This window comes from Xyrauchen texanus, chromosome 22 (genome assembly GCF_025860055.1).
Source record: "Xyrauchen texanus isolate HMW12.3.18 chromosome 22, RBS_HiC_50CHRs, whole genome shotgun sequence".
NCBI lineage: Eukaryota > Metazoa > Chordata > Actinopteri > Cypriniformes > Catostomidae > Xyrauchen > Xyrauchen texanus.
In genome coordinates, this window is record NC_068297.1 from 283,377 (window position 1) to 295,496 (window position 12,120).

At 44.3% G+C, this 12,120-nt stretch overlaps 2 protein-coding genes across 5 annotated transcripts in view; one reads left to right on the forward strand and one right to left on the reverse strand.

Annotated features, from left to right (window-relative positions):
- Positions 1-8,854, reverse strand: part of LOC127662341 (TOG array regulator of axonemal microtubules protein 1) — a 30,430-nt gene extending 21,576 nt beyond the window's left edge. For all 3 annotated transcript variants that reach the window (XM_052153466.1, XM_052153465.1, XM_052153464.1), the window contains exons 1-2: positions 8,638-8,854; positions 4,715-5,876 (exon numbers count right to left, since the gene is read on the reverse strand). In XM_052153466.1, coding sequence (XP_052009426.1) covers positions 4,715-5,746 — 1,032 coding nt within the window. In that variant the 5' untranslated portion in view covers positions 5,747-5,876; positions 8,638-8,854. The remainder of the gene's footprint in view (positions 1-4,714; positions 5,877-8,637) is intronic.
- A 1,996-nt stretch (positions 8,855-10,850) lies between these two features.
- LOC127662350 (kelch-like protein 28) overlaps positions 10,851-12,120 on the forward strand; it is a 28,011-nt gene continuing 26,741 nt past the window's right edge. Inside the window, exon 1 of one of the 2 annotated variants that reach the window (XM_052153482.1) lies at positions 10,851-11,155. Coding sequence is in view for 1 of the 2 variants with exons in the window: in XM_052153480.1 (XP_052009440.1) it covers positions 11,098-11,103 (6 nt within the window). In the remaining variant the exon portion in view is untranslated. The remainder of the gene's footprint in view (positions 11,156-12,120) is intronic. The other variant, XM_052153480.1, reaches the window with a different exon arrangement.

Here is a 12,120-nt window from a genome sequence, read left to right on the forward strand (position 1 = left end):
GGGGCATACATGTATAACGGGAGCGTCTTTGGGGCATACATGTGTAACGGGAGCGTCTTTGGGGCATACATGTATAACGGGAGCGTCTTTGGGGCATACATGTCTAACGGGAGCGTCTTTGGGGCATACATGTATAACCGGAGCGTCTTTGGGGCATACATGTATAACGGGAGCGTCTTTGGGGCATACATGTATAACGGGAGCGTCTTTGGGGCATACATGCATAACGGGAGCGTCTTTGGGGCATACATGTATAACCGGAGCGTCTTTGGGGCATACATGCATAACGGGAGCGTCTTTGGGGCATACATGTATAACCGGAGCGTCTTTGGGGCATACATGCATAACGGGAGCGTCTTTGGGGCATACATGTATAACGGGAGCGTCTTTGGGGCATACATGTATAACCGGAGCGTCTTTGGGGCATACATGTATAACGGGAGCGTCTTTGGGGCATACATGTATAACCGGAGCGTCTTTGGGGCATACATGTATAACGGGAGCGTCTTTGGGGCATACATGTCTAACGGGAGCGTCTTTGGGGCATACATGCATAACGGGAGCGTCTTTGGGGCATACATGTATAACGGGAGCGTCTTTGGGGAATACATGCATAACGAGAGCGTCTTTGGGGCATACATGCGTAACGGGAGCGTCTTTGGGGCATACATGTCTAACGGGAGCGTCTTTGGGGCATACATGCATAACGGGAGCGTCTTTGGGGCATACATGCATAACGGGAGCGTCTTTGGGGCATACATGCATAACGGGAGCGTCTTTGGGGCATACATGTATAACGGGAGCGTCTTTGGGGCATACATGTATAACGGGAGCGTCTTTGGGGCATACATGCATAACGGGAGCGTCTTTGGGGCATACATGTATAACGGGAGCGTCTTTGGCGCATACATGTATAACGGGAGCGTCTTTGGGGCATACATGTATAACGGGAGCGTCTTTGGCGCATACATGTATAACGGAGCGTCTTTGGGGCATACATGTATAACGGGAGCGTCTTTGGCGCATACATGTATAACGGGAGCGTCTTTGGGGCATACATGTATAACGGGAGCGTCTTTGGGCGCATACATGTATAACGGGAGCGTCTTTGGGGCATACATGTATAACGGAGCGTCTTTGGGGCATACATGTATAACGGAGGCGTCTTTAGGCGCATACATGTATAACCGGAGCGTCTTTGGGGCATACATGTATAACGGGAGCGTCTTTGGGGCATACATGTATAACGGGAGCGTCTTTGGCGCATACATGTATAACCGGAGCGTCTTTGGCGCATACATCTATAACGGGAGCGTCTTTGGCGCATACATGTATAACCGGAGCGTCTTTGGGGCATACATGTATAACGGGAGCGTCTTTGGGGCATACATGTATAACGGGAGCGTCTTTGGGGCATACATGTATAACGAGAGCGTCTTTGGGGCATACATGTATAACCGGAGCGTCTTTGGGGCATACATGTATAACGGAAGCGTCTTTGGGGCATACATGTATAACGGGAGCGTCTTTGGGGCATACATCTATAACGGGAGCGTCTTTGGGGCATACATCTATAACGGGAGCGTCTTTGGGGCATACATGTATAACCGGAGCGTCTTTGGGGCATACATGTATAACGGGAGCATCTTTGGGGCATACATGTATAACGGGAGCGTCTTTGGGGCATACATGTATAACCGGAGCGTCTTTGGGGCATACATGTGTAACGGGAGCGTCTTTGGGGCATACATGTATAACGGGAGCGTCTTTGGGGCATACATCTATAACGGAGCGTCTTTGGGGCATACATGTATAACGGGGCGTCTTTGGGGCATACATGTATAACGGAGCGTCTTTGGCGCATACATGTATAACGGAGCGTCTTTAGGCGCATACATGTATAACGGGAGCATCTTTGGGGCATACATGTATAACGGGAGCGTCTTTGGGGCATACATGTATAACGGGAGCATCTTTGGGGCATACATGTATAACGGGAGCGTCTTTGGGGCATACATGTATAACGGGAGCATCTTTGGGGCATACATGTATAACGGGAGCATCTTTGGGGCATACATGTATAACGGGAGCGTCTTTGGGGCATACATGTATAACTGGAGCGTCTTTGGGGCATACATGTATAACGGGAGCGTCTTTGGGGCATACATGTATAACTGGAGCGTCTTTGGGGCATACATGTATAACGGGAGCGTCTTTGGTGCATACATGTATAACGGGAGCGTCTTTGGGGCATACATGTATAACGGGAGCGTCTTTGGCGCATACATGTATAACGGGAGCGTCTTTGGGGCATACATGTGTAACGGGAGCGTCTTTGGGGCATACATGTATAACGGGAGCATCTTTGGGGCATACATGTATAACCGGAGCGTCTTTGGCTCATACATGTGTAACGGGAGCGTCTTTGGGGCATACATGTGTAACGGGAGCGTCTTTGGGGCATACATGTATAACGGGAGCGTCTTTGGGGCATACATGTATAACCGGAGCGTCTTTGGCGCATACATGTATAACGGGAGCGTCTTTGGCGCATACATGTATAACGGGAGCGTCTTTGGGGCATACATGTATAACGGGAGCGTCTTTGGGGCATACATGTATAACCGGAGCGTCTTTGGGGCATACATGTATAACCGGAGCGTCTTTGGCGCATACATGTATAACCGGAGCGTCTTTGGGGCATACATGTATAACGGAAGCGTATTTGGTGCATACATGTATAACGGGAGCGTCTTTGGGGCATACATGTATAACGGAAGCATCTTTGGGGCATACATGTATAACCGGAGCGTCTTTGGCGCATACATATATAACGGGAGCGTCTTTGGCGCATACATGTATAACGGGAGCGTCTTTGGGGCATGCATGTATCACCGGAGCATCTTTGGCGCATACATGTTTAACGGGAGCGTCTTTGGGGCATACATGTTTAACGGGAGTGTCTTTGGCGCATACATGTTTAACGGGAGCGTCTTTGGGGCATACATGTTTAACGGGAGCGTCTTTGGGGCATACATGTTTAACGGGAGCGTCTTTTGCACATACATGTGTAACGGGAGCGTCTTTTGCACATACATGTGTAACGGGAGCGTCTTTGGGGCATACATGTATAACGGGAGCGTCTTTTGCGCATACATGTATAACGGGAGCGTCTTTGGGGCATACATGTATAACGGGAGCATCTTTGGGGCATACATGTATAACGGGAGCATCTTTGGGGCATACATGTATAACGGGAGCATCTTTGGGGCATACATGTATAACGGGAGCATCTTTGGGGCATACTTGTGTAACGGGAGCGTCTTTGGGGCATACATGTGTAACGGGAGCGTCTTTGGGGCATACATGTGTAACGGGAGCGTCTTTGGGGCATACATGTGTAACGGGAGCGTCTTTGGGGCATACATGTGTAACGGGAGCGTCTTTGGGGCATACATGTATAACGGGAGCATCTTTGGGGCATACATGTATAACGGGAGCATCTTTGGGGCATACATGTATAACGGGAGCGTCTTTGGGGCATACATGTATAACGGGAGCGTCTTTGGGGCATACATGTGTAACGGGAGCGTCTTTGGGGCATACTTGTATAACGGGAGAGTCTTTGGGGCATACATGTATAACGGGAGCGTCTTTGGCGCATACTTGTATAACGGGAGAGTCTTTGGGGCATACATGTATAACGGGAGCGTCTTTGGCGCATACATGTGTAACGGGAGCGTCTTTTGCACATACATGTGTAACAGGAGCGTCTTTGGGGCATACATGTATAACGGGAGCGTCTTTGGGGCATACATGTGTAACGGGAGCATCTTTGGCGCATACATGTATAACGGGAGCGTCTTTGGGGCATACATGTATAACGGGAGCGTCTTTGGGGCATACATGTATAACGGGAGCATCTTTAGCACATAAATGTATAACGGGAGCATCTTTAGCACATAAATGTATAACGGGAGCGTCTTTTGCACATACATGTGTAACGGGAGCGTCTTTGGGGCATACATGTATAACGGGAGCATCTTTAGCACATACATGTATAATGGGAGCATCTTTAGCACATACATGTATAACGGGAGCATCTTTAGCACATACATGTAAAACGGGAGCCAGCTTATATGTGTTGTGCGGTATGTATAAACTTCAATCCCCTGACTTCAAGAGGCGCACTAGCGACTGACGCTAGAGGCCATAGCCTTCAGTCTCCTCTTTAGAGTCTGCCCCCCATGCCGGAGACCCCGGTTCGAATCCCGCTCGGAGCGGGTCGAGCAGGACTGGTTAAACATGCATGATTTGAATTTAATGTATTTGATCAACAGCTGGTTGTAAATAACAAAACAGATATTAAAAGAGATATTACTCAATGACAAATGGATTTTTTTGTCTTTGGAAACACATCAAATGAGTCATATCCAACTTTTACTCTCATCATACAGTGAAAGGATCTCGCTGCTGAACTTCTTGCGATTTAAAGCTGATGTATGTCATTTCTGGCTGTTAAAATAGCCTGATAGTCCCGCCCCCAACTCGCACCATTGGTCAAGTAATGTTGGGGGGTGGAGACAAGCTCTTGACATGTTTCACGAGATCCACCCTGACACACAGGCCTGTCGATATGAACCAATCCTCCAAATGAGCTCATAGATCTCTGGTGTGTCCTGCAACACATGAACATGCTGATGTCATCACTCACCTGATCAGGTGACTTCCCATTAGCTGAGCTGCTGGTCTGACGCTCTACAGAGGAAGTGAGGGCTGATTTCTCCCAGGGCAGTTTATTTTTCCCTTTCCCTGCGCTCACGATTCTCCTCTGAGAAGGAACATTATCCGTGAGGGATCCCAGACTTCCGTAACCACACATCTGATCCGATTCTCCGCTCATCTGGAGACCGTGTGAACTATGAACTCTGCCTCCATTCAGAACCCAGTCCAGATCCGCTCCGGAGCCGAACTGAGGTAACCGTCTCTGTCCGGGTTTAGGAATAACGAGGGCGTATTCCACCATCCCATCAGCGGACAGCCTCGGGAGGATGTGTCGCGCTCTCCGCGCCTGCACAGCGGCCATGAGCCCTTCAGCATCTCCTGTGAGCTCCACTTGGTCGATGGCCTTCATGAGGGGCTGCTTCTTCCCCGTGTCCAGACAATAATCGAACACGGCAAACAGCTCGAGAGCCGCGTGTCGCACCTTCTTCTTACTGTCGGCGAGGCAAGGAGCCACTTCAAAACACAGGCTGCCGATGTTGAAGTCCTTGCGGGGGTGTGTGAGCATAGCTGCGGTGATGATGTTCAGAACGTCTTCTCGAACCCTGGAGTTTTTGTGCCTGAGCTGACCGATCACGAGATCCAACACTCTCTGGGGCCCCACGATCCTCGTGAGCTGCCTGAAAACATTCATGTATTCATGTCGGGTGACGTTCCGTGAATCGCCCAGAGTTTTCAGTGTCACAGAAACGATCTCCTTGTAATATCTGTCCACGTTGTAGTCGAGTTTCCCGATCAGCAGGTTTATAACCTGTAAAGTGCCGTACAAAACTTTGAAGTTGTTATCATCTAGAAGTTTCCGTAGGAACTGGATGAATTCCACAATACTGCTTGAGGACACCTGGTTGGGGTCCAGCTCCAGGAGGATGTTCTTCAGCTCCTCTACCCCATTGGTGCGGTTCTGATAGTTCTGGTGGTCCAGGAGCTGTTCGTGTAACTCCTGAGGTATTAATCCATAAATCATCACGGATTATGCTGCTTGGAGTCCGGTCAGAGCGACGATACTGATGTATGGAGATGTGTCATGTTCATGAGGGATGTGAAGTCATCACATGATCTGATTGTGATGTACATGTGTGACAGCAGCTGCAGACCTACAGAAGAAGATTCACAGAGACACAGAGAACATCAGATCTGTACTGAGCATGTATATCTAACCCTACATCAGAATATAATGTGTATGCATTTTATATGTATACATTTTCTAATTTCCTGTATTTATTTGTTATATATGTAGTACACTCTGTACTTGTGGGATCAGTTAGACTGTAAGGTGTGTGAGAAGTGCCCGACAAGACAGTCACATCTATGGCAAGTGCTACAGGAAGTGTGAGGTGAAAGGTCAAGTGCTACAGGAAGTGTGGGGTGAAAGGTCAAGTGCTACAGGAAGTGTGGGGTGAAAGGGCAAGTGCTACAGGAAGTGTGGGGTGAAAGGTCAAGTGCTACAGGAAGTGTGGGGTGAAAGGGCAAGTGCTACAGGAAGTGTGGGGTGAAGGGGCAAGTGCTACAGGAAGTGTGGGGTGAAAGGTCAAGTGCTACAGGAAGTGTGGGGTGAAAGGGCAAGTGCTACAGGAAGTGTGGGGTGAAAGGGCAAGTGCTACAGGAAGTGTGGGGTGAAAGGTCAAGTGCTACAGGAAGTGTGGGGTGAAAGGGCAAGTGCTACAGGAAGTGTGGGGTGAAAGGTCAAGTGCTACAGGAGCTTCCATAAGAGCAAAATCTGTCCATTATTCCAAACTTTTGGCTGCCAGTGTAACTCAAAAAAATGTATGTAACCAAGGGAATTTAAATTAAGTGAGTTGACTCAACTAAAACCCATTTGCGTTGGGACAACATGACATTTTTTGGTTTGGTTAACTGAAACTAGGCAGGTCATTTCTAGTTCCCAGCATGCTTTAAATGGGACTCGACAGGGAGAGTAAATGTTCAAATTAAGTGTTATTTTATGTGTTTTTGTGCAAGACAAATATAAATGGGGAGACCTGTTAGTGTTTAAGGTTTTTTTATGCAATTGTGGGGATTACCATCATGGAGAAGAGAGGAGCTTGAGCCTAGAGCCAAAACATTTCAAGAATTTCACATATATGAGGGTCTGTGTATCTCAGCGAGTACTGACACTGACTATCACACCTGGAGTCGAGAGTTTGAATCCAGGGCGTGGTGAGTGACTCCAGCCGGGTCTCCTTAGCAACCAAATTGGGCCGGTTGCTAGGGAGGGTAGAGTCACATGGGGTAACCTCCTCGTGGTCACTATAATGTGGTTCTCGCTCTCGGTGGGGCGTGTGGTGAGTTGTGCGTGGATACCGCGGAGAATAGCGTGAAGCCTCCACACGCACTATGTCTCCATGGTAACACGCTCAATAAGTCACGTGATAAGATGCGCGGATTGATGGTCTCAGACACCGAGGCAACTGAGATTCATCCTCCACCACCCGGATTGAAGCGAGTCACTACGCCACCACGAGGACTCAGAGCGTGTTGGGAATTGGGCGTTCCAAATTGGGGAGAAAATCCACACACAAAAAAAATAATATATATACATATATATATATATTTCTCATATGGCTTTATCCACTGAGCGATTGCAGTGCTAATAATAACAAAGTGACCAAGTTGCACTCAGTAGTGTGTCCCACCAGCATGTGTGAAGCTAACATTTGCTGTCACTAGCTAACATATAACTGAAATGTTATTTTGACATGCTTGTTTCAGTCAGGTTCCCTCTACTTGAAGTATTCAAGTTGAAATATATTTTATTTATTTAATTTAAATACAATACACGGCCATTTTAACCTCATGCGACCCGGGTCCTTCTGCGTGGCCATTGTACAGTCTACGCTGATCTCAGGACAGTCTGGGCTGACAGTAAAGTGTTAAACTTCTAACACATAGAGAGCAGAAACACTGTAACGTAAAAGTCAAATCATGTTTATTTCGTTTTTTAATTTGTAATTTTTCCAATGCACATTATTCCAACACCACTTTACTTTAGCTGTAATGTTGAATATTTCACACTCCTGGACACATAATAAACAATATGATGACACAAATATATATATATATGGGTATTATACTTGGTATTATTTAATATAACAAGTCCCACAGTCCTCATATGTGGACATGAAGCTTTAGGAACACGACTTGCACTTTTTCGCATGTTTAGGAGGTAATAGTTACAAATCAAAAAGGGAAATTAAACATGCACACAGCAGTCCCGCTCGAGTCTCAGGAGCATCATGTCAAATTCATTTCATACGTGTAGAAGCGCTGACCACGCCTGACGTCCTGCGAGAACATGTGTTCAATATCTACAGAGCACGGCAAAACTAGACAAACCTACATTCAACATACATGTCCATAATTCCCATGATTTTATCAGGCCTGGAAAACTCTTTTCCTGAAAGGTCCAGGTTTTCCATGACCGTGAGAACCGTCTGTCTGTCACAGAAGCTGATGGTTAAAATAGTGTTTGTGATAGCAGAACATCTTCAGACAGATTTATTTCTTAATTCTCTGTATTATCAGACTTTTCTCTGGTTTATATCGATGAATGAGAAACGCAGTTCATGTCAGCAATCACACAGAAAACACTTGTTGCTCTTGTACAGTCATATATATAAATACAGAATAAAAGTCTGAGGTTATTCTGCACTGTTAATATATTATATTTCATCTTTTCTCACGTCTGTTTCATATTTTCACTCGATTTGTGTTTTGCTAGTTTCATATTAAAACGCGAATTAATAAACTATTAATACACTATAATAATCCCACAGATCCCAATTAAACAAACCCCTGACATTAATGACACATTTGAAATGAGAAATCAAACACAATCCTGTTTAGTGAGAATCAAACCTGTTATTACTGAAGAAAACGAGTCCGATCGATCCTCGTCCAGATTTCGACTGATTCTCTGAGTTTGGTTTCTCGGCTGTGATCTGGTCTCGTTCTGGTCTGGTCTCGTTCCGATCTGGTCTCGTTCTGATCTGGTTTTCGCTGTTTTTTCTGTCTGATTGTGATTTTTCTCGCTGCTTCCATCACAACATTGAACCAAAATGGCGCTGATGTCACAAACCAGCCGCTGCTATGGCGACGCGACCTCTGACCCGTCCACCGTGCTCACTGGAGCGGTGCACTGTGGGAAATATAGTTCATGAGCGTCGCGGATTACAGGATATCCACAAAGACAGTAATACTTTCACTTAAAAGATTTAAATAAACTTATCCACTAGACTAGAGTATACAAATCATTGATTTAAAGGGATAATTCACGCAAAAAAAGTTTAAATTGTTTTTTAGAAGAATTTCTCATTTCTGTAGGTCCATACAATGCAAGTGAATGGTGACCAGAAATCTGAAGCTCCAAAAAGCATTTAAAGGCAGCATAAAAGTAATCCATAAGACTCCAGTGGTTTAATCCATCAGTGGTAAATAAATGAGTGAGAAACAGATCAATATTTAAGTCATTTTTCTACTATAAATCTACACGTTCACTTTCACATAAGACCCCAGTGGTTTAATCCATGTCTTCAGAAGTGATATGATAGGTGTGGGTGAGAAACAGATCAATATTTAAGTCATTTTCTACTATAAATCTACACTTTCACTTTCACATAAGACTCCAGTGGTTTAATCCATGTCTTCAGAAGTGATATGATAGGTGTGGGTGAGAAACAGATCAATATTTAAGTAGTTTTCTACTATAAATCTCCACTTTCACTTTCACATAAGACTCCAGTGGTTTAATCCATGTCTTCAGAAGTGATATGATAGGTGTGGGTGAGAAACAGATCAATATTTAAGTCATTTTCTACTATAAATCTACACTTTCACTTTCACATAAGACTCCAGTGGTTTAATCCATGTCTTCAGAAGTGATATGATAGGTGTGGGTGAGAAACAGATCAATATTTAAGTCATTTTCTACTATAAATCTACAATTTCACATTACATTCTTCTTTTCTTTTTGCCGATCACATTCTATGTGCATATCGTCTCCTACTGGGAAGAAAGGAGAAATTATAGTAAAAAATACCTTAAATTTGATGGTGAGTAAACGATGAGAGAATTTCTATTTTTGGGTGAACAATCCCTTAAAAACTGGTCAAAAATCAAGAACAATATTGCTCAAGATTGAGGATTATTACCTCTTACCCTAAGAATTATATCAACATTCATTATTATTTTATGTCATAATACGTATAACTAGGACTACGTTAGAATATTAAAAACTTTATCAGAAATAGTTCAAAAGAAAAATCCCCTGACAAAACTCTCATATGTGGAAACTTTATGAATTATGAGTTATTAGAGACATTACAGTTCCTTTTACTAATATAAAATGTATTTTTAGAAAACATACACACTCAAATATATATTATATGTTTTTACAAAAGCTTTGTCGACAAATCCAAATCTGTACTTCCCAAAAGATATTTGAAATACAAAAGTTGATTGTCTGCTTTTGTTGTTCTTTTGTTGCCAAGGGGATTTTAATCACAACGGTGTGTTATGAACTCCGGACACATTACAGATCTGTTCATACATGACACACATCACAGGAGAGTTACAGCAGAATACTGACGTGTGTAATCATCCACTGACACTGTTAATAAACCACATTATTACCTGACAGGTGTAACTAAAGCAGTGTGTGTGTGTGTGTGTGTGTGTGTGTGTGTGAGTGTTGGGGTGTGTGTGTGTTAGTGTGTATGTGTGTTAGGGTGTGTGTGTGTTAGTGTGTATGTGTGTTAGTGTTTGTGTGTATGTGTTAGTGTGTGTTAGTGTGTATGTGTGTTAGTGTGTATGTGTGTGTGTGTTAGTGTGTGTGTGTGTTAGTGTGTATGTGTGTTAGGGTGTGTGTGTGTTAGTGTGTATGTGTGTTAGTGTTTGTGTGTATGTGTTAGTGTGTGTTAGGGTGTGTGTGTTAGTGTCTATATGTGTGTGTGTTAGTGTGTGTGTGTGTGTTAGGGTGTGTGTGTTAGTGTGTTAGTGTGTGTGTGTATTAGGGTTGGGTCCCTCCTCTCATTCAGTCTCTATTTTAAACTCAGTCAGTGTCGCATCAGAAAGCAGCTCGAGGGGGAATATAGAATTACTCACACTCATGTACATGAATATCAGACTCGACTCATATTTACACAACGGTATTTAAAAGACATTATTAAAAGAGAAGACGTTAATTCGACTCGAGATGTTTAAAGGTTTTATTCTGCGCTGCTGGTTGATTTCCCGGAAGTGACGCATGCGCTGATTTGTGTTTGTTTTTCTGACAGTCGCGTCCGCGTTGATCCTCAAACGGACACAAATCCGCGACAAATGCAGGTAAACACGGAATAAACACTCTATTACTGCACTTTACTGCATATAAATAAACGTGAGTATATATATATGCGTGTTTCACACGGCGTTTGTCCTTTACTGAGCCATGTTAGCTGATGCTAATGTTAGCTGCCTGATTAAATTAAATGAAGATGATTAATATCACTGAGTCCGATGAAGATGATTTAATGTCTGTCAGTGACGATCTGTCTGTAATTTCTAACATTGTCACTGACTGAATTCACCTCATGTTATTTCTGTTGTCTAAGGAACCGAATGGGTGTTTGTCAAAAACTAGTAAGCTGCCTACCTACACAACCCAACCTGCACAACATTACCTACACAACCCAACCTGCACAACATTACCTGCACAACATTACATGCACAACATTAGTGAGCCGTCTACCTACACAACATTACCTACACAACATTACCTACACAACCCAACCTGCACAACATTACCTGCACAACATTACCTGCACAACATTAGTGAGCCGTCTACCTACACAACATTACCTACACAACATTACCTACACAACCCAACCTGCACAACATTACCTACACAACCCAACCTGCACAACATTACCTGCACAACATTACCTGCACAACATTACCTGCACAACATTACATGCACAACATTAGTGAGCCGTCTACCTACACAACATTACCTACACAACATTAGTGAGCCGTCTACCTACACAACCCAACCTGCACAACATTACATGCACAACATTAGTGAGCCGTCTACCTACACAACATTACCTACACAACATTACATGCACAACATTAGTGAGCCGTCTACCTACACAACCCAACCTGCACAACATTACATGCACAACATTAGTGAGCCGTCTACCTACACAACATTACCTACACAACATTACCTACACAACCCAACCTGCACAACATTACCTGCACAACATTATTGAGCCGCCTACCTACACAACATTAGTGAGCCGTCTACCTGCACAACATTACCTGCACAACATTACCTGCACAACCCAACCTGCACAACCCAAC